Below are 23,208 nucleotides of genomic sequence, written 5' to 3' on the forward strand. Positions count from 1 at the left end.
TTTCTGCTTCCCTCCCTCACTCCCAGCCCCACTGTCTGCTAAATATGTGTGACCTTCATTTTGGAACGATTTTAATTTGTTCTCTTTGATTTTCTTTCTATCCAGTACCTTATCCAACTGGGTTTACGAGCTGGACAAGTGGTCACCCTCTGTGGTTAAGATTTCCTATAAGGTAAGAAACGCTCTTTTCCACTATTCTCTTTTTGATTTTCTGCGTTTCATCCTCTCACCCTTGCCTTCTGTTGCGGTCACGTCGGACACCAGGGTAGCCCCGGCTTGCGGAGAGGAATGGTGCCCCAGCTCCGCAGTGGAAAGTTTAATGTTCTCCTCACCACGTATGAATACATCATCAAGGACAAGCAGATACTCGCCAAGGTAAAGAGATCAAAGATCGGCCATCCTTTTATATCCCAAACCTTGCTTTGGGCTTTTTGTTCAGTTTGCATCACAGATTTTGTAAATTCTTCCTTTTATGTCTGAATAATCCATACACGGCCCAGACCCCTGTCTCTGATATGGCCACCTTCATGACCAGACTCAATGGAGCTTGGCGTGTTGGCGTGCATGCTCGGGCGTGCGTGTGTGCTTGGTACTCAGTTTGTGTGGGTGTGTGCGTGCGTGGGATTGTGCGTTTGTGCTCGTGCCGTTATGTGCTTGGAACTTAGTTTGTATGGTTGTGTGTGTGTGTGTGTGCGGGTTATTGTGCAGATGTTTGTGCTGGGAACTTAGTTTGTGGGGTTGTATGTGTGAGCGTGTGCATGGGATTGTGCGTGTGTGCTGGTGCGTGTGTGTGCTTGGAACTTGTTTTGTGGGGTTGTGCCTGTGTGCGAGAGATTGTGTATATGTTTGTGCTGGGAACTTAGTTTGTGTAGTTGTGTAATTGGGTGTTTGCTTGAGATTGTGACTGTGTGCTGGTGCGTGTGTACGCTGGGAACTTAGTTGGTGTGGTTGTGTGTGTGTGTGCGATTGTGCGTGTTTGCTTATGTGCATGTGTGGTGGGAACCTCGTTAGTTTGTTTGTGCCTGGCCTTTATCAGTACAATATAGACTCCAACACACTTAATACCCAGGGACAACGCAGGCTGCTGGAAAATTGAAGCGTTTGGAAGCACCTAACTCCCCCCCCCCCCCCCCCCCCGCTTCCATCATCCATCCCTACACCCCTCCTCCTCCACCCCTCTTCCTCCACCCCTCTTCCTCCATCCATCCCCCCCACCCGTCTCCCCCCATCCACCCCTCCAGATCCGGTGGAAGTACATGATCGTGGACGAGGGCCACCGCATGAAGAACCACCACTGCAAGCTGACCCAGGTGCTGAACACCCACTACGTGGCCCCCCGGCGGCTCCTGCTCACGGGCACGCCGCTGCAGAACAAGCTGCCCGAGCTCTGGGCGCTGCTCAACTTCCTGCTGCCCACCATCTTCAAGAGCTGCAACACCTTTGAGCAGTGGTTCAACGCCCCGTTCGCCATGACCGGAGAGAGGGTAAGTGGCTGCAGGCGACGGACCCAAAAGCTTTGGTTAGTGTTTGTAGCGCAGCCCAATAAAAAGGGTAATGGATTGATATTGTTATGGTAGAGCAGAGCACACAGAGTGGGATTGCAGTGAGGCTGTTTGTATTTTTCCCTTCCGTTAAGACTACAATTCAAGAACATTATTTTGCGTTTCTCCCGCAGTGTTGTAGGAGGAACAGTGCTCTGACTGAAGTCAAGCAACTGATAATGTCTGTCGTTGTTATAATGTTAACATTTGTGATCATGTGCCTATTGTTGATGATATTTTGTTGTTAGCTTTTTGGTTAAGGAAAACACTTTGCTGGTTTGATGGATTTTCTATGAACACAACATAATATATTATATTATCAAATAATATGTCCTATTATATTCAGCCATGGATCACATCTCTTCCCCAACTGACATTTAACGGGCTGCTGCATCTTGCTAATCAATCCCTCGATCTGGCTACATTAGCATAACATTCCCCGTCCTTTATCGACCGGGGTGGGGGGAAGCCCCTCTGTGCTGCTCCTGAATGGTTGCAGCCTCTGCCATGAGTGGCGGCGGTGCCAGATTCTCAAATCACATTCAGGTTTGGGAAAAAGTATTCTGTGTCGTTTGTAAAGCCATCGTAATCAGTGAGATTATCCACAGCTGTTCTCATCCCCCGCGACAGATCATCGCCAAAGACATACTGCCGCACAACGGCACTACTTATTATTCCTTTACTGAGGAGGCGATAATGTTCTGTGATGATCAGCTTTCCTGGTCATACATTCATACACAGGCGGGTATCCCTCTTGGCCATGCAACACCGCACTCGCTCTTCACGATTCGATGACAGACGACCACCTGCCATGTTTACTCCTAAACATTGATTTATGATGCGGCCGCTGCATCCCGCTATAGTGTGTGATTCTCCGTTTGCCGTCTCAATGCCGGCGCTGGTAAACAGAGTGGGTGGAATGGTCTCCCGATCTATTGCTCCAAAAACCTAAGTAACTGTTGACGGGTTTCAAGCGGTTAGGGGGTGTGTACCACAGTCCCCTGCGGCCTGTTTAACTGTCCGCAGGGATTGTAATGGAGAATGTTCTTCCTTCCTCGGCTACTTGGGTCTGAACACAGCCAATTATTTTGGGGGGAAATGGGAAGATGATATCGATTTTGTTTTGAGGAACAGGCTTGTTTCGGTGGAATGACGATTCAGAATAAGTGTGCGGGGAGAAAAAACATTGATTATTTAGATTTCCCAGCCATGAATCAGAGAGTTGTAGGAGATCAATTTGAGCTCTAGCTAATACAGATTGAACTGTCTGAATCATCAAATGTTCTGAATGATTATGCCATCAAAAGGGGAAATATCTGGGGAAATCTCCATATTCAAACAAATGTGAGTCAAGGATGTCTTATTTTTACCCATCACTTCATGTTTGAACATAATGCGTAGAAGAAAGTGAATAGTCACAATGGCAGCCAGCACATGTGCAATGCCAGATGCATATTAACTAAGCCCACTAGGATGTGTATTAAGTTATTGAGATACTAATGATGTTATTGTTTCTAAATGCGTGTATGGTTTCAAGAACTGGTGATTTTAATGTTTATAATCAGTGTCTCGAGCGAAAAGCCTTTGTAATATGGTTTAGCCTGATTAAGGGCAGATTAAATATTGTGTGCACAGTGCTATAATTAGCAACTCACTCAGGATTAATTAAACGCCCCAGATTTGGACCATTCCATTTGTCACTTGATATTGTCACATTGCTTGGTGTCCTTCCAGGCTTTTTCCCTTTGAGAAGGGAAATCGGATTTCTCTTTGGCATAATTATGTATATTATGTACTACCACTACTTTAGAAATATGTTAAAAGATTTCTTCTCTTGTTGTGCAGATGGACATCTTTTCCGTATATATCTGTAGTTTTTATTCTAGTTCGATTTTTCATCCTATGTACCTTCCACTGCGATGCCCGAATAAATGTAAATAGTGAAAAAAAAGTCCTAGTGCCTGTGATGATGCGTGTGATCGCCTCCTCGCAGGTGGACCTGAACGAGGAGGAGACCATACTGATCATCCGCCGCTTGCACAAGGTGCTCCGCCCCTTCCTGCTCCGCCGACTGAAGAAGGAGGTGGAGTCGCAGCTGCCGGAGAAGGTGGGACCCCGCCCGCGTCAGAAAGAAACATCAGACTCTGAATTGCATTAGAATGTAGAAATTGTTTGTCATTCGTACGCATTCGACCAAAACAAACATATTTTTTTAGCAACTCCCAAATGGCCTGTCGTATCGGATATGAATCTGTAAGTGCATAATTGGCGAGCACAAACCTGTCCAGCAATAGTGAGCTGGGATGTAAATAGACAGCGTGTAGAAAGGCCAATGGGGAAATGTACTTTGTCCCATTGCATCCACTCGCAAATCAGTTTTCTTCGGTAGCATACCCCGGTAACCAAACAGGAAAATAGGCTTGAGTCATCCGCCGCGGCTGGGCAGTTGTTGGTCTCGGGCCCAGGCTCTGTGCTGTCAGCCCCCCGAAGTTCTGCTGTAACACAGTGGGTGGATCCAAGATTACAAATTAGGCAACAGCAGCCGGGAGTCTGGTGCAAATATACTACGTAGTCTCAATATGAATTAATCCAGACTAGACTGTAGAGGATGTGAGCCCAGTATTTTTGGCAATTTTTAAAAGAGGATTGACAATCGTTGCATAAGCATTGTAAACCCATGAAGCCAGCCTGTTTATTTGTTGTCAACGGAACGGCGCAGTTGTGTGTTTTTCTTCTCAATATACACCCCCATCTCGATTTGAAACGACCTCCCTATAAGAACGTGGCTGTCAACAAAATGTACCCTTTCATCACTGCAGTTTAGTGAGACTCGGGTGGACACCACCCATAGGGCAAGGCGCCATCACACCGCACTTAATGTCACCCGATACATGACAGCACTGATCTCAGTCCCGTTGAGCTCCTTGTGCTTTCATCCCACCGTTTACAATCTGTGCACGAAATCATCGCATGTGACCACAGTCATGCAGAGAGGAATGACAACCTTGAGGGATCTTCAATCGTTCATGGAGTGCAAAGGAGACACGCTGTATTATATTGTATTATTCTATACTATTACAGTAAGTCACAGGCTCAGCCATTTTTGTTTTTGTTAGTATTTCGTCCATACAGTTCTAATGTCTGTAATTTAAGATATTGACTATCTATTGATTACCTTTGTAATCTATGTGATGGATGTTTCTGTAGTACTCTGTTGTCTCATTTGAAAAAGTGCCCCTGAAACGGTAGAGCTATAATGTATCTGTCTGAGGTCTTCTAAATGCTTATTTTCTTTCCTGTCCATTCAATCTCTCTTAAGCATGCATTTTCCATTGCTTTCCTCTTTGCCGGGTGTTTTTCATTCTCCGCCGAGGATGCACATTATCTTTCTCATTTCCTTCGGCCCAGGTGGAGTATGTTGTCAAATGCGACATGTCCGCAATCCAGAAGGTTCTCTACCGGCACATGCAGAGAGGCATCCTCCTCACTGATGGTTCTGAAAAAGACAAAAAGGTAAACTCCCCTTCTTTATGAGGCTAGAAAAAGGAAAATCGCAGGATTGAATTGAGAGTTATTGTGTGCTTGCTCTGTGATTTATTATGATAACTTTTATTATAACAGAATTGTCAAAATGTCCAATTATCTATGACTTATTCCCAATATATCCCGTACTTATATACCATAGCAGCTTCCGAAACGCTTTCTCATCTCATCATGAGTCAGTGTAAACAAACACAACTATGCTGTATCTCAACAGCGCCTACCATTTAAAACCAACCGGGGCACTGTGTATTTTAGGCTGATGGTTTATACTGCAGTGTGTGCGGATGAGTCAGAATGGTCAGGCTTAGGGGTGAGGTAGCATTGAATAATGCACACTGGTTAGGTTAAACCAGCCATCAGCACACTCACACAGGGAGATCTCCTACATGGCAGCATGTACCCTGTCACCTCCTGCTCCGTGTCATTATACTCAAAAGTAAAAGCCACCTAGGTGGAGTGTGGCAGCAGCATTGTTAAAAAGGTTACCATGTGATACCTTTTGAATTTCCCCACAGGGCAAAGGAGGAGCGAAGACCTTGATGAACACGATCATGCAGCTGAAGAAGATCTGCAACCATCCGTATATGTTTCCCCACATTGAGGTCAGCCCATGATGCTCATTAAGTGGTTCGTTTAGGAGAAGCAGACCATGCAAATTGCGGTACATGCCGATATGGATTTCTTTGTCGAGAAATATTTAATGAGTTACGACTCGACATTGATTTAAAAGTTATCGGGTCGATGGTCTGATTGACTATTCTAAACGTCGAGATGATCTCAGTGGAGGTCTAAAATGGTAAGGCTTATGCAGAAAGCACTGATTGTTGTTGGTTTAGAACCAAGAGGCCGCCAAGGGAAAATGGTCCGTACTTATACAATCCTAATGGCAAGGCACCTTTATTAATCTAGCACTTTTCATGCACGAAGCAGACTCAATGTGCTTCACATAGAAACATTGTCACAAAATAAAATAAAATAATGAAAATGATAAATAACCCTATATTGGCCAATCCAACCTCCAGCTGTGTGACATTTTCTTGCCTTTTACTTACAAATCTTTTAAAATGTACTATTTCTATCAGCTATAATCAAACTACTACCAATGGAACAGAAAAGCATAATGGAGGATGCTATAGTAAGGTTATTAGTTCACAGGTTTTTTTGACATAGCGGTCTGACAGTAGTTTTGTACACACAATAATAAATGAATGTGGCGCTAACATTTTGTTCTCTCTTTCAGGAATCGTTTGCTGAACACCTGGGCTATCCCAACGGCGTCATCAGCGGGTGCGTTATCGTTCTCCCAAGTTTTTTTAGCTTGAAAATAAAACACCTTTCAGCATAAACAAAAAGGCTTCCAAATCGTCCTCCAGTTAGGAAAGAGAAGTGCAAAACATGGATTTACGAAATGAGGCAATCTTTGCAATAAAACAAATGAGGGTGTTTAATATGAAGAATACTAAACACCCCAAGGATAGAGGTTAGCTCTTAGCGTTAGATGGCTTCATCGTGCGGGATAATGTGTAGTGTATGGAGCTCCCCTCCGCCTAAATTTGAATGATGTAGAATAGAATGATTAAATGTAGGACTGGGCGATTTGTTATATTTCGTTTAATATTTATCATTTTTACTTTCCTTCTATTTGTGAAATGGCTGAACGGCAAAACCATGATTTAGAAATGACTGCAGATTTTTTTGGCCTTAAAGAGCAAGTGAACTCGCAGTGGGAGTGCCCGCACCGCGGTCACGGTGAATGAATGTTCAATACAACCATTTCTTCCTCCACTCTTCTTTCTTGGCCAATATCTCTCTCTCTCTCTCTCTCTCTCTCTCTCTCTCTCTCTCTCTCTCTCTCTCTCTCTCTCTCTCTCTCTCTCTCTCTCTCTCTCTCTCTCTCTCTCTCTCTCTCTCTCTCTCTCTCTCTCTCTCTCTCTCTCTCTCTCTCTCTCTCTCTCTCTCTCTCTCTCTCTCTCTCTCTCTCTCTCTCTCTCTCTCTCAATCCCCCCCCCCTGTCGCTCTGGAAGTTTAATTGGGTTTATTACAATGATGGACAGTGCTGTTAGCCAATCAGAGGTGTGCATGTCATGAATATTTTTATATATTTTGCACCAAAACCGACTCAGAGGGCATTCATTGCTATTAGTGACCAACGCAAAATCAATGAAAAACGATGCATTGACAACTTTAAGCAATATAACACGAGTGTGAGTGGGGTTGTTAGTTTATTTTAATTTTTTTATTGGGGGGGAGGGGGGGGGGGGGCGTCAGAGGATCAGGGTAAGGTCAGGGGGGCGTTTGCTCAAAAAAGGTTGAGAACCACTGACCTAGATGTATGCTGGATAAATCATTCTACCAGCCTACCCAGTGGACTGTAGCAAATGTTGCTCATCTATCCGTCACAAATCTAGGTGGACACGCCCACCTGTGATGTGGGCGTGTCCACCTAGAGTAAGGGGCAGATTTCCAAAACGGCTTGTAGCGGTTAATCACACCACACCTGGTGGCATGCCATGGGACCTTTAACCATTAACTACAGGTTCTCCTCGCGTAGACAGCATGTCCATTTTTTCAATATTTGGCTTTCCATACCAGCTTTTCCAAACACGTCTATGGGGAACACAGCAAACTTATTCCAGCCCAGCTGCAGACGCATGCAGGTGTGTGAAACACCATAAGATGCAGATACCATCTCAAGCCTGCTTAAAAAGCAGGTCACCTTGGCAGCAGCATTATCAACAGCTGACATAATACATCGCAAAATATATGTTCCCCATTTATACAGTAGAAAAAAGGGCTTCAGCAAGATGTTGCAAACTATGGACCAAACTATATATATATATTGAAAAATGTAGCTTTAATCAAAATCTTCCTTTAGTTTGAAAATATCTTGATTTTTATTTTTAGGCCAAATCGCCCAGCCCTAATTAAAAGTAACCCCCCACATTCTTGCTCAGCCTTGGGTGATTTCTCTTTTTATTTATTTTTGATATGAATACCCATCATAAGGTCTGAGCATAGTGAACAATACTTGTACCTATATATCCATATGAAGACGAACCAAACTGTTCGCTGGGGATTCAGCCATCAACTGCCAAGAGAGACAACTTGGCAATTTGGTAACAAGAGGGGGCCGGAGGAGGTGGGCGAACCCGCGGCGAAAGGTCTCAACAGACACACTTGTTTTACCCTTTCTATGATGTCGGCGATGGGAAATAATAACCCAGGAACCCTCCATGCCCGGCAGACACTATGGCTAAGTGGTAGACAGTAGTCTCCTGGAGACAGAAGCTATGGACGCACCGTGTGTAGGATGAGTGGCATGATGCTGTGATGCTCTATGTATATGTGGGTGTGGGTGTGTAGGTGGTATTTGATTGACATCTCCGTAACTGGAATATGATGTAGTTGGCTTTTTGTGATGCTTAGACAGGCAAGGGGAAAGGAGCAAACTTGGTTCTGCATTTTAAAAAAATATATCAGACTTACCGCTGAGGAAAGCGTTTATTAATTTTTTCTTGATTAGGCTCTTTTAGTTCCTTATTGCGTCATTTCCTAAAACAAGATTTGTTTTCACTTTATTCCTCTGTACGGGGGTTTCATCATGCTCTTTAAATAAAGTGCTCTTATTTAGATTAAAATATAACAATAATTGAAGGTCTATAAAACAATGTAAACCCTGTACATTGAGGCACTTACCCTTTATTAACTTGGTGGAGGATGAAATTAGATACAAGATAAGATTACAAGTTCTTTATGAATCCATGCAGGAGAATGTGGGTGCCTCAGGAGAAAGCACAGGACAGTAATGTTCTCATCGTGAACATTAAAAAAGAGATTAAACAAATTAAAATGAAAAATAAATCATGGTGTTTTTTCCAGGCCAGACCTCTACCGAGCCTCGGGGAAGTTTGAGTTGCTGGACCGCATCCTACCCAAGCTGGAGGCCACACAACACAGAGTGCTGCTCTTCTGCCAGATGACCACTCTTATGACCATCATGGAGGACTATTTCGCCTACCGCAACTTCACCTACTTACGCCTTGACGGTAAGCATCACATGACACACACATGGCCCGGTTAACACTGTTATCCGACTTGGGAATATTCTTGTTGTTGTTTTGTTTTTAATATGCCACAAGATGGCATTGAAAGGATCGATCCCCACCGGTGAGTCGGTCTTGTCTAGATGTTAACTGCATCGGCCTCCTGTGGTTCTCAGCCTGAGGCTTCCAAGGTCAATCACATGAAGGCTTTGTGTGTTCGGTTTTAATTGCTTTTCGATTTTGTTTTGCTCGTGTTGTCTTGGCTTCTTATCGGTTCTTATCTATATCCCTGGGTCAATATTACTGTGTGACATTAAGCTTCAAAGTGATCAGTGGTAGCTGAATTTGGTTAACAGGCTCACTGGGTAAACTACGGTAGCTAATCTTGGGCTCTTTAAAAGGCACAAAAACGACCATCAAAAATATAATGTACGGTATATATTTTCTTTAAAGTCCCAAGAACAGGGCCTTGTTTTCCCGATGGATCTTCACTCGTACGATCATCTAATTTGAAGTAAATATCCGCAATATGTAACTGAAACCGATATATTCTTCCCTGAAGCACGCTTGGAAGTTTCCCCTCCCTCACTCCCTCTGTTTCTCTGCCATTGAGGAGTGTTGCATTTCATCCCCCTGTAAATGAAGGCCAGGTGAATTCCCAATACCAATCAAGGAAAAGATTCCCTGTTCGGTGAGATGCTGGAAGCTGTCTCAAAATTAATTAAAAAAACAAAACCAAAAAAAAAACGTGTGTTCAACTCTGCTGTGCCTGAAAAGAGATAGCATTGAGGAGTGTTGCAAATACCAATGTTTGTTTCAGTGTATTGACTCACTCAAGTCAATAACACATGGCGCTGATTTGACTTCCTCATGTTGTAATGACAACGTGAACTCTGTGTTAGGCGAACATTAGGTGTAACGTAAGCTTGCTAATGGATAATTAGTGCGCCCACGTAATCTCATTTCAGAGATCTGTTCAGACGTTGTTTAGAGCTGATCTTTGAATTTACATTTACATTTAGGGCATTTAGCAGACGCTTTTATCCAAAGCGTCTTACAATAAGTACATTTGTCATAAGAAGTGCATCAATATATCGCTGTCGGTACAGAAAGGATGTTCATAGAACCAATTGCAAGTACAATAATCGCTAGGCCAACCAATTCCCTGTGTTACAGCCATGATAGCCATGATCTTTTTCGGAAGATAGTGAGCGACTCTGCGGTCCTGAGAGCGGCAGGGAGCTCGTTCCACCACTGAGGTCCCAAAACCGAGAAAAGTTGTGACTTTGCTGAACGGCCTTTGCTAGCTCTTAGCGATGGCGGTTCCAGACGTCCAGCTGAGGTAGTTGAGCGGAGGGATCGAGCTGGGGTGTGTGGCTTTAGCAATGCTTGGAGGTAGGCAGGGGCAGTTCCATCGACTGCCTTGTATGCCAGTACCATCATCTTAAATTTGATGCGAGCTACTACAGGGAGCCAGTGGAGGTCCCGGAAGAGGGGGGTCACATGGGAGAACTTCGGTAGGTTGAACGAGGCGCGTGAATCCTTGTTCCACTGTAATTAAGTCAAGAAATCCGCTGCATTTTCCGGCTCCATTGGTTCTAAACACACCAACAACGGTAGCGCAACACATATCGTTGTATTTATTATAATGTACATAAAAAAAATGATATATATAATAGGCACTAGAAAAGCATAATGCGCCACAGGATATCCTGTCTGTTCAAATTTGCTCCTGCTGACTCCAAAACGTTCCTGTCTCCCCGAGTCCTGGACGCTCACTTTGTATTCCGGACCACCCACTCCCCTCCTGATCTTTCATTACAAGGGAGCTCCACACGTTGACGCGAACAAAGCAGTTCTTATCGCTTAACCGTCGCACATTGTGCCGGGGACACCTCAAGCTGCTCTGTCATTGCAGGAACCACAAAGTCTGAGGATCGCGCCGAGCTGCTTAAGAAATTCAACGAGAAGGGCTCTCAGTTCTTCATCTTCCTGCTGAGCACGCGGGCCGGGGGTCTGGGGCTCAACCTGCAAGCGGCCGACACCGTGGTCATCTTCGACAGTGACTGGAACCCCCACCAGGTAAAGATACGCTGTCCCTTCCCCCCATGTTTGTCTCTTTCAAAGTGCTTCTGACAAGCGGTTCTTTATTCCATCTGAAACTCCGGTCCAGACAATGGGCGTTTGAATCAAGTTGTTATTTTTTCTGCTGATTTGATCAGTTTCACCGGTCTAGCCACTGTTTAATCCCCTGACCCTTTCCTCTCGTAAATCCCCCCTCTAGTTTATCCCCGAGATCAATGTGCAGATTTTTCGGCAGGCTCGAAGACGTAATCAGGAGTACATGAAACCCTCACCCTAGCTAGATGGATCTCATCCTCTTGCAGCTATGTGTGCCCACCCCGGAGGCCTGTATATGGTTTTGACACCGGCCCTGAACACAGAATACTAAACCTTGGGACGAGCTTCCAGAAAGAGGAATCCAAAGTACTTTTATTCCCTAGTCCACCCTAATAACTAGGAAACATTGCACAAATTCATTTGAAAGAAATGATTTTAACTGATGTTGAGCCATCGGGAAGATTAAGGAGCTATTATTGGAGTGGGTCGATTTGAGACGGGCTCATCGGTTCATGTCTTCAGTGATTGATCCCACAAATCTGTCAATGAAAATAATTGTTTTAATGGCTGAGATATGTAGGGAGGGCGCCTGGGGACATTTTTTTATTGGTTAGCTGAAAAATCGTGCTGACGTTCTGCTCTTGCTTTACACCCCACTAATCCTACCTCCAGCACCCTAAGCTCTTTGTAGCACACAACAACCAGTGCTGTATGAATCACGTTGGCATGATGATGACCTGAGAGACATCCAAAGCTCTTTTCCCCCCCGCGTCACCAGGACCTGCAGGCCCAGGACCGCGCCCACCGCATCGGCCAGAAGAACGAGGTGCGCGTGCTGCGCCTCTGCTCGGTCAACAGCGTGGAGGAGAAGATCCTGGCGGCGGCCAAGTACAAGCTCAACGTGGACCAGAAGGTCATCCAGGCGGGCATGTTCGACCAGAAGTCCTCGGGGCAGGAGCGCCGCGTGTTCCTCCAGGCCATCCTGGAGCACGAGGAGCAGAACGAGGTGATCGGCAGGAGGAAAGAGAACAGCAGCCAGGAGGGAGATCCTCTACCAGTCTACGTTGAGTTATTAGCCTGGGTGTCTTTTGGTGTCTGACGTGTGTGGGGCTTATTAGCCTGGGTGTCTTTTGGTGTCTGACGTGTGTGGGGGTTATTAGCCTGGTTGACGTTTGGTGTCTTGACGTATGTGGGGGTTATGAGCCTGGTTGACGTTTGGGATGTGACTTGATCTGACGAGATCGCGAGGGGGGGCGGGGGGGGGAGGTGGAATGGGAAGGGAGGGAGCTGGGAGGAGAGGGGGTGAATGGGAAGGGAGAGAGAGAGGAGGATGGGGAGGGGAGTGAATGGGAAAGGAAGGAGATAGGGAGGGGGGTGATGGGGTAGGAGTGAATGGGATTGGAGGGAGTTGGGAGGGGAGGGGAGTGAATGAGAAGGGGGGGGGGGGGAGAGAAGGCGTGGGTGGGAGCAAGGAAAGGGCAACAGGAAGGGAGGAAGATTGAGGGAGGGAGGGGGGGGGTGGGTGGCAGAGAGACGAGAGAGGGAAAGTGAGTTATACCTTCAAAGGCTTGAGATTGAAGTAGATGGGAGTACTCTAGGGTGTTTTGGCCGCGGCCTTTGTCTGCCATGCAATCAAGAAAGCATCATCAGACAAGGCGAGATAAGAGCAGTTGCTTCAGAAGTTGTAGTTCGGCTGTAATCTGTGTGTGTAATTCGTCTGAACAGATTCCCGTGCCAACCCGGATACGACGGTTTGTTCTTGTTTGTACTTCCACTGGAGCTATGCATGTTAAGAGCGTATGCCAGTCGCATAAGGTGGGTGCCTCCTCTGATGTTGGGATGTATGGGTCTTCGTTTAACCAGGAGGAAGACGAGGTGCCAGATGATGAAACGCTGAACCAGATGATAGCCCGGAATGAAGACGAGTTTGAACTCTTCATGGTGAGGAATTATTTATTTATTATTTGTTTTTTATTTTTTACTTCAGGAAAATGTTTGTTTTATAATATTTCAAATTTGTAAACAGCTGTTTACGACAGCTCCTTTCTTTTGATGCGCCCTGTTTCGGGGTGTTCTTCGGTCGTGCATTGCCACACAAAATGTCAGATTTGGCGGTGGCGGCAGTATAATTGTTTCTTCCGAAAATAAAGCAATCCTGACAGCTTGGCCCCTGTCCCCTTAAGGGGTCGAACAGTGGAAAAAATGCTGTTAAATTGGTCACAAAATTGTGACCAACCAAACTTTGACCTGCAAGCGCTTGGAGCTGTTCTACAGAGCACTCTGCCGTGGCCTTTCTGAAGCATCTGTGTTTGTGGCCTTCAAATATCTCCATACACAGTGGCAGACTCCGATCGGGGGGCAACCGGGGGTTGCCTTTTTATTTTTTCGCCCCTGCCCTTCCAACAGTCTGAGTCTGCCACTGTCCATACATGTATATATATATATACATGTACATGTATATGTATATGTACCCCCACGTCAATAGCAGATGGTTGATGTTTCGGCTCAGATAGTAGCCCTTCCTCAAAGCCAAACCACAAATGTTTTCATTCAAACTAATATTTGCCGGTAGTCCTTTGTGGTCATGTTATGATTGGATTGACCTTGCAGTTTTCAAATTAAAGAAGGTGAGACGCTTTTCAATTTCTGGTCTAAACCTCAGCCACACACTTAATATAAAATACAAATAAAGAAATTACAAAAAAATTACAAAAACATAGTTGAATGAAATCATTGTCAAATTGTCAAAGACGGATCCTTCGGATGTTGAGTTTCAAGGAGTTGAATCGGAGTGTCTTTTTAGAAGAAGCAGACACATTGGGTTCCATAGAGGCAGATGTGAGGGGCATTGTCAAAACCCACGTCCCACCCACGGCTTGAGGAAGGGCGCTTAGCCCATAGAAAACTCTGGAAAAGCCTTTTCAGCCGGAAGTAGCAGTAGCATTTCCAAAAGTTTTGTCCAAAAATAACACAGAAATGTTGTAAGCCCCGAACAGAACCATCTTCAACAGAAAAAAGGGGATTTGAGAAGTTTTACATACCATTTTCCTGCGACGTAGCCCCTTTAGGCAGCGGCCCCCAACCAATGGGTACCGGGTCGCGAACCATAGGTTGGTGACCACTGCCCTAAGGTACCCCTGGTTGGGAATCACCGGTCTAGAGTGCTGCTGTCTATCGTGCTCCTTTTCACCACATCACACTCTATTGAAACCAAGCGGCTGGTGTCAATCCTCCTACCCCCCCCCCCCTCACCCTCCCCCCAGCGCATGGACATGGACCGGAGGCGGGAGGAGGCGAGGAACCCCAAGAGGAAGCCCCGCCTAATGGAGGAGGACGAGCTGCCCTCCTGGGTGATCAAGGACGAGGCGGAGGTGGAGCGGCTCACCTACGAGGAGGAGGAGGAGAAGATGTTTGGCCGGGGCTCGCGCAGCCGCCGCGACGTGGACTACAGCGACGCCCTCACCGAGAAGCAGTGGCTACGGGTAACGGCTCGGTTGCATTAGTGGGCGGACATTTTGAATTCCGGCGTCTTGGTGATTTTTTAACGTTTTATAGGCAAGGCCACTTTGTTTACAAAGCGCTTTTCATACAAGAGGCAGACTCAAAGTGCTTCACATTGAAACATCGCCATGCAATAAAATCTAATTTTAAGTAAAAGTAAGCAATAGTTTGCCCTTACTATATAGATGGCGGACTATATATATGGTGGACTATATCTCTGCTGATCAACAATACGAATGGTAGGCCTAATTGTAAAAAGACACACCGTGTGTAGATATTGTTTCGATGTGGCAAGGGGTCGTGTAATAAGCGGGATAATGTGTAGAACGTCGCCGGTCATTATCGAAAATAATACCATTCAGGGCGAAGCAAGACGCCTCCCTGTCGGGGCTTATTTTCCCAATGATGTCAGGTGTTCTGTACCACATTATCCCTTACGTATATCATATAAGTCCAGACCAACATAACGTTTGTGCGCGAGAGACATACAAACTAGTGATCGACCGATATATCGGCCGATATTTGCTTGTATCGGTATCGGCCAATTTTCTTTCCGGTATCAGCTGATACCGGAAAAATTTTGACATTGTAACAATTGTTATCATCATTGCGTCATTTTTATGAAGTAAATTGAGGGAGGCTTAGCCTGGAAATCCAGACCCACATCTAGAAAGCTGTAGGGTCTGGCAACGAGTATTGAAAATGGCCCAACTCGAGGGGCGGCACCAAGCATGCATTTGAAAATATCACTGGATAACACACATTGGATAACACTACGACCAATCAGAAGAATACAAGGGCTGACGTATCCAGACCAGTGGCGCTAACCAATAGATAAGACTCTTGCCTTATCCGGTCGGTAAAACAGCAATGCTTTTGGCCCGCCTATATATTTGGCCCGCAGTAAAAAGACCATTACAGTAGTCCAATAGCCTCGAGTCTGCGTTCCTTTATCTAGGCTTTCTTTTTGCAAAAAATGAAGTGCAATAGGCATTAGCCTATATAGTAGGCTAAATATGGGTTATGGGTTAATAAATGTGCCATTTTTACCATAAGATAATGTTGTCTTTTCCCTTTATTTTCTTCTGGGAGTACACCAAAATGCTTAACTTACATGTTAAAATAGCAAAATGTGTCTGGGGGGATGCCCTTAGACACCCCTACAACGGTTAAGGTTGTCACCTTTTTCAACCTTTAAGAGTTTGCAGGTATGTGATATTCTAGTATTTTTGGTGATGGAAGTACCGAGATCACACAATTGTTACCATCCTATAGATTTCCTTAGAGCACATTTCGTTTTTTGAAAATGTGTGCGTTTGATAAACATTAGGAATAATATAGAAAATCTGCGCAAAATCTTAAAATTAATTGAACCTCTGTGCATTCTACTCTACCTGCTAGCATAAATACCACGTACGTGCTGTTGAGAGAAGGTCAGTGGGTTTCAGATCCACCCCTGGCCCAAGGCCGGCTCTGTAGTATATTGACAACAGACAGCGGAAGGTTAGAGTGTGTGTTTGATCTGTGTGTGAAACAATTGGTCCCAATGGATGGCACTGCGATTCGTGTAACGGTGCCAGTTCTGATATGTTCAAACTCCAAGCCCATCAAGCGTTTGACACGAACTTTGACAGAGAATCAATGGAACCCGTCAGTCCAAAATAAAACACATCTGTCTGCATCTGTCCTGCCTGCCCCGAAAATAATAATTCAGTTTTCATCCTGATGAAAGTCACACCAGCGATTGTCAGATCAAAGAGAATATGATCTAAGAAGTGCACATCGACCCAACCCATCGACCCAACCGACCAGAAGTCGACAGCCATTATGCTAAGCAAGCCTTGGAACAGAGCAGAGCAGCACTAGTACACAAATGATGAATCCATCAATTAATATTCTTTGATTTTAGCCTACTTTTTCAGCACGATCCAGTCCTCCCAGCTGATCCCCTTGGAGGTGACAGCCAGGCATTGGCAGGCTACATCGCACCTGTGTCCTAATTAAACAAGGCTTAGGTGTTCGAGCGTGCACAACAGGGTGTCCGCCGTAACAGTTTCCTATACCAACAAATGTGAGGATCGCTTGGTTAGCCTGTTATTGGGCGACTCACTGGGGGTCCAATTAAATAAAACATTTCATATTTTGCACAGACCCGCAGCCTTGTGAGTGCAGAGACCCCATAGCACTTCCCCGCTTCACACATCTCATGTGGTTACAGTTTGGACTGAGTATATTGCATGCATCACATTATTTTTTTCATTCTTTTTAGATGGAGAATGACTCAATATATATATTGAGTCATATCCTGATCCTGCCTGAATATTGTTGTTCAGCCATTTTCTATACCTTTGGAGAGGAAGATTTGTAAACAAAAGTGGCCCATTCTTTCTGGATAGATTAAATTCCACCATGTATTGCATAATATGTATTATATATTTTGTATTCATTGAATTCAAGCGGATTGACGATGAGGATGAGGCTTTTCTATCCAAGTTTCAAGTGGTTGAAAAAGTTAACAAAATGAATTTGCCCGGCTATAATGCCTTAACATTTCTGAGCATCTGCACTGTGCTTTGAGGGCGGTCAAAGGCCTCTGGGTATTTTATTTTATTTTTGTGCTCAGGATAAACTCTTTCACTCGTCCTCCCTGCCAGCTCTTCTTCTACAGTTTGTCATTTCTCCTAACTGCTCTTGTCTCCTCAACTCGTCAGAAGATGGTTTTTGTGGCAGGAGCTAAGTAGGGCTCAGCATGTTCATTCCCCCCGGGTGTTTCCCCTCCCGCTCCCAGGCTGTGGAGGACGGAAACCTGGAGGAGATGGAGGAGGAGATCCGCCTGAAGAAGCACAAGAGGAAGAGACGTCAGGACAGAGGCTCCACCAGCCGGGCCGAGAGCAGTGGCGGCGGCGGCGGCGGCGGCGGCGGCGGCGGCGGCGGCGGCGGAGGGTCCTCCAAGGGCAAGAAGAAACGCGGCCGCCCGCCGGTGGAGAAGCTGACCCCGAATCCCCCCAAACTCACCAAGCAGATGAACGCTGTGGTCGACACCGTCATCAACTACCGAGACGGGTGAGGATGGGTTCTTGTGTGTTTATTCATGTCTTCCTTAGTGTTGTTTTTCGTTTCCTGACACGAAGAAAATCTTTCTTTTTTTTTATTGGTTTAATTTAACAGTGTACAGTGTACATTAATTAACATTCCTGTAAATGCACCAGAGTTAGCCAGAAGGTTATTTTCCATCTGTTTTCCCTTATAGCACCTAGTCTCTCCAGGCGGTCTCCCATCCAAGTACTTACCAGGCCCGACCCTGCTTAGCTTCCGAGATCAGACGAGATCGGGCGTGTTCAGGGTGGTATGGCTGTTATTAGTCATCAATTAGTTATTGATGTAATAAGGATAACTATTTTGCCGAGGCTCGTTATGATTGGCGGTTTTTTTTGTGGAATAATATCCCTTTAAATTAATGTTATTTGGAAACAGACTTTGAATAAAGGAAAGTGGTTGTCATCACGGCTTCGCGAATACACAGCATTTTAAAAGGAACCCACTATTGACCTTACCAACAAATTGCAAGTTGTCAACTGCCTTTGGACCAGAGAAGAAACTCTTAACCTAAACGGATGGCCATTTCCTAGAAAACCTCCCATATGTGTGACTGCTCTGCTCCTGTATGGTCCTTTAACACATTATGTATGTGTGACTGCTCTGCTCCTGTATGGTCCTTTAACACATAGTATTATGTGTTGCGGCTCTGCCTCTGTATGGTCCGTTAACATATTACGTGTGTGTTGCTTCTCTGCTTTTGTATGGCCCGTGAACACATTACGTGTGTGTCTGGGTTTGTTGGTTATCTAACCATGGCAGAGTTCACACGGTTGGAAATTACTAAAATATGTGCTGTCTGCATGGAGTTGTTGCCCGGAATGTGCTTTTCAAACTCCAAAACTCCAAATTCTTTGCTTTTTCTGTTCCTCACCAGAGCATCTCACCCGTAGATGCTCACTCAAACCCTGTTTTTTCCTATCAACTTGGGCCTGGGACGGATTCAGAACTTTCCGTTGCAGCAATTACGAAATATTCTAATTCCGTTGAAACTCCAGCCCTTTCCTATCATAGGAGTTTCAACCTTGGATTGGAATGAATGATTACAGAATGGAATAAAAAACAGGGAGAGGGAGAAATTGCACAGACTTGATATAACCTTAATGTGTTACGGAAGATAATGGCCAGATCCTGTATAGCATCAAGAAGCCCAAGCGAGAAACGGTCGATACATTTACAAACATCACAAACTTGTGATTGTCAAAGTGTGCGATTTCTCACGCACAGACATGATTGCTTTCAGAGCGCTGATTGATTCACACGCCTTTAGAAGAGACTTTAGTTAATCCAAGCCTTTATTTCTTTTTCATTTCAATTTACTCTTGACTCATCCAAGAAAGCCACCAATTGTTGCTGTTCCCAAAAGTGCCAGTTGCTCTAAAAGGCCGGGCCTCATAGCAATCCATACCTCAGCAATACGAAAGACAATCTTCCTCAAAGCCATTCACCGTCGTCCGTCCTGGTCGTAGAGGCACTTCAACCGATGCGAGTGCAGGTCATCAAGTCATTTGATATATTGACAGCGCTGAAACAAGCAGTTTGGCATGGCTCTCCAGCTACAAACTAAAGAAAAACCCTGTGAGTCTGCTTACCATTCATTCCATCACACACATCAAGAACTCAAGAGGAAGTATGCCCACAGTCCCTCCCCGCGTTGGCTCCGGGGCCGCTCCAGGGGTTTTCTGAACGGGTCCCACGCATGGTTGCTAAGGCGGGCAGAGCATTTGTCTCCACGTAAGACAGCCCCCCCCTGTAACAGCTGAGCGGAGGAGTGTGCGTTTGTGTCCTCGGCTGCGGCTCGTCGATTATAAAAGCCCCTGCCATGCCGGTGACAACCCCCCGCTCAGCTTTCTTTTGTGGCCCACCTACGGACATCATTACAGCAGTCCTGTCCACCGGCTTACCCCCCCCCCCCCCCATCAAATCGGCTTTCTTAGTCATATCGCCTCATTTAAAACCGCCCCCCCCCCAACACGCCCACATTCTAGTAATGATCTCACTGACATGATCACATCATCTTCGGCCAGATGATAGAAGCCTATTTGTCTGTGGACAGTCACTGTGTCTCTTCTTTGTGTTTCTATCTGCTGCCTTTGTTGTGGTACTACTAATCCTGGAGAGAAGTCTCTATCTGTGATGCTGGGCTAATTGCCACGCTCTCCGTGCGTGCTCGGCCAGCTGCGATATAGCTGTCATTCTGGCAAGAGAGGATCTCCCTTTGAGTTGCGTCTGGAGGAATTTGGTTCTCAATCTTTTGCTTCAGCTCCAGGGCTTTTGTTCTGGGGCTGTAATCGCTGGGGTGTCAGCCGCACAGAAGGCGTGACTTGACATTTAAATAACAGTTGTTGTTTTTTTGTAGTCGGGTTCAGCCTTTCAGTGGCTGGCAGGATCCTTTTATTATCCATCAGAACTGTTACGCACTGCATGGCTACATGGCTGCATCCCTGGATTTAATTATAGCAATCGGTCTGTATATTTGAGGATGATATTGGAACCATTAGAATTGTCATCATTATATTATAAGTGAAACGTCGCAGAAACGGCTTTAACTGCAGCAAATCGCAGTGAAATAACAGTGGTAAACAAACATTATGCTCAGAGATAAGAGCATATGGGTTCATTCCTTCGACAAGAAACTTTGACAAGATTCAACCAACAATATATCTCAATATAGTCTGATAGACGTTTTATTGTTCACCCTAATGAAATGTCTGAAATCCACCACTGTGGGAGCAGCTCTAGGAACCTATTTTATACTCTCTAAAGGGATTGTTCTGAAATTAACGTGTTTTTTTCTCTATATTCTGGCGGCCCCATCTGACGCAAAACAAACTAGCCAAGTCGACAGCCATGCCATGCGACTTGGCTGGCTTAAAATGATCAAAGTACTCCGGCATTTTAGGAGGTTAAGTTTTAATAGAAGCACAAAGAAAAGGTTTTCAATCATGTAAAATGTGGCAGGTTCATTTCATTTCCTTTCCTCTGTGTGCACTTCGTTGTGCCAGATGCCAGAAAAAGCCTTATTGTTTGAGTGTTAGATCTGGGCTTTTTCATAAGAGCCATTATGTTATTATTACAACCTTGCTGTCACTAGGAAACCCACAGTCCAACTCCTTATCAAAGGCGCTCCTCTCAATCCATGTCAACCACACATATGTTTATATGTGAGCCAATATAAATGCACTGTAGATACATTTCATGTATCATGATGATTGCAAAGTCAGACATCACCGCGATTCGGAGTCATCGCTAGCTGTTCGGATGTGCTCCTATTGAGGATCAGAGAATTCACCCGAGTTGAGTATTATTTATTTGAGGAAACTGCAAAAATAGCAGCAAAGTCCCCCAAGAACAACACCTAGAACTACAACACCTCTCTGATCATGCTTCAATGCCACCACCATCATACCGGGCCCATAGCACTCCATCATGATGAGCTGCTTTGAAAGGTTGGTCATGGCCCATATAACATCCAGTCTCCCCACTACAATTCAAGTTTGCATACCCTCCCAAACGATCCACTGATGATGCCATAGCAACAGCACTCCACCTATGCCTCGCTCTCCTGGAAAACAAGAACAGTTACGTGCAGATGCTGTTCATCAACTTCAGCGCCGCCTTCAACGCATTCATCCCCGACACCTGTGGGATAAACTTGGCGCAATAGGCATCAGCACCCCACTATGCAACTGATTACTGGACTTTCTTACCGACAGACCACAGACAGTAAGAGTTTGCAAAAACTCCTCAGAGACCACCATCTTGAACATCGGGGTCCCTCAGGGATGTGTGTTGAGCCCTCTGTTGAACCACATCATCAAGTTCACAGATGACACAACCGTGGTGGGCCTCATCAGCGACGACGACACCTCGGCCTGCAGAGGCTTAACTTATCAACTGGTGTGACAACTGTGTCAACAAAACAAAATAAATAACTGTGGGCTTCAGGAAGAAACACATACCACTCACCCCACTCACCATCAATGGCAGTGGAGTGGAGTCTGTGCAACCCACCCAGTTCCTTGGGGTGCATATCACAGACGAGCTGACATGGTCCACTAACAACGCCTCCACTTCCTTCGCCGGATGAGGAGAGCTGACCTACCCCCATCTGCGCTCACCACCTTCTACAGCAGTGCTATTGAGAGCATCCTTATCAGCAGGATCTCAGTCTGGTACGACAGCGGCCCTGCTGCTGACCAGAAGGCTCTACAGAGGGTGGTGAGGACTGCAGAGAAGATCACCAGATTAGCCCAACCATCCATCCAGGACCTGTACCTGTCCCACTGCCGCAAGAGAGCCACCGATATCACCAAAGACCCCACCCACCCAGCACACAATCTGTTCACCCCCTACCATCTGGCATGCGCGACCGCGGTGTGCGGTGCAAGACTACAAAGACTCAGCAACAGCTTATTCCCACAGGCCATCAGACTACTCGACTCACTCAAGAAAATGACATGAATAGGACAACCCCTGCACCCACAAAGACCAAATTACTGTTTAAATAGTCTCAACTCAATGTCTGTATGATGCTCTTTATATGCACAATAACATACATGTTTACATACATATGTATCTCCATGCTGCTATTCTGCACTTTGCACTTTACTATATTGCACCATTTATTATTGCACCTCAATAACATCAAGTACAACTACTAGCACCACAAAATAAACTACACAGCTATAATGTATATGCCCACTGTCTGTCTGTATATGTTGTGTTTAATTTCTGTTGTCTTTGTGCACTATTATATTATATGTTGCGTGTTAAAATATTACTTGCACATTTGGAGTCTGGGGAAATGCAATTTCGCAACTTACTTATTGCATGGTCTGATTGACAATAAAGTTCACTTTGACTTTGACTTTCCAAGAAATGCTGACATAAAAACCTTTTCCCTGTGTGGTATTTCAGAGAAAAGCGAATGAGTCAGAGCCTGTTCAATGTTATTTGTCTTGTTGCAATTGAAACCGTTATTTTATCGGTGTTTATCAGAAAGACGTCAAAATAGTTATTTGGAGGAAAGATTATGGTTAATTAAAAACAAATGCCCTGACATTGGTGAGAAAGGCCGTTATTAAAAAGGGATGATCTGTTTCTAGAAGTTGACATTCAAGCATGGGTAAAGATGTGGTTTGCTTGGAAATAAAGTATGTGGAAGGTTCCAGCACTTGACATTGTACGTGGTGACTGTCTCACAGGTCAGGAAGACAACTCAGTGAGGTTTTCGTTCAGCTGCCGTCCAAGAAGGAGCTTCCGGAGTACTACGAGCTGATCAGAAAACCGGTGGACTTCAAGAAGATCAAGGTGCGTTCAAGGCCAGCGTAACTTCTAACGCTGGGAATACGATAGTAATT

General features: G+C 45.2%; 1 protein-coding gene and 1 pseudogene across 7 annotated transcripts in view; one reads left to right on the forward strand and one right to left on the reverse strand.

Annotated features, from left to right (window-relative positions):
- smarca2 (SWI/SNF related, matrix associated, actin dependent regulator of chromatin, subfamily a, member 2) overlaps nt 1-23,208 on the forward strand; it is a 58,326-nt gene that overhangs the window by 25,870 nt on the left and 9,248 nt on the right. For 5 of the 7 annotated variants that reach the window (XM_056593236.1, XM_056593235.1, XM_056593239.1 and 2 more), the window contains exons 18-31: nt 106-172; nt 265-375; nt 1,242-1,484; nt 3,535-3,648; nt 4,950-5,054; nt 5,600-5,686; nt 6,325-6,371; nt 8,964-9,130; nt 11,046-11,209; nt 12,027-12,311; nt 13,112-13,189; nt 14,512-14,730; nt 17,538-17,812; nt 23,053-23,158. In XM_056593236.1, the coding sequence (XP_056449211.1) occupies nt 106-172; nt 265-375; nt 1,242-1,484; nt 3,535-3,648; nt 4,950-5,054; nt 5,600-5,686; nt 6,325-6,371; nt 8,964-9,130; nt 11,046-11,209; nt 12,027-12,311; nt 13,112-13,189; nt 14,512-14,730; nt 17,538-17,812; nt 23,053-23,158 (2,068 nt within the window). The remainder of the gene's footprint in view (nt 1-105; nt 173-264; nt 376-1,241; nt 1,485-3,534; nt 3,649-4,949; nt 5,055-5,599; nt 5,687-6,324; nt 6,372-8,963; nt 9,131-11,045; nt 11,210-12,026; nt 12,312-13,111; nt 13,190-14,511; nt 14,731-17,537; nt 17,813-23,052; nt 23,159-23,208) is intronic. The other 2 variants (XM_056593240.1, XM_056593241.1) reach the window with 1 other exon arrangement.
- Nucleotides 17,991-18,109, reverse strand: LOC130384989 (5S ribosomal RNA; annotated as a pseudogene).

This window comes from Gadus chalcogrammus, chromosome 6, assembly GCF_026213295.1.
Source record: "Gadus chalcogrammus isolate NIFS_2021 chromosome 6, NIFS_Gcha_1.0, whole genome shotgun sequence".
Taxonomy (NCBI): domain Eukaryota; kingdom Metazoa; phylum Chordata; class Actinopteri; order Gadiformes; family Gadidae; genus Gadus; species Gadus chalcogrammus.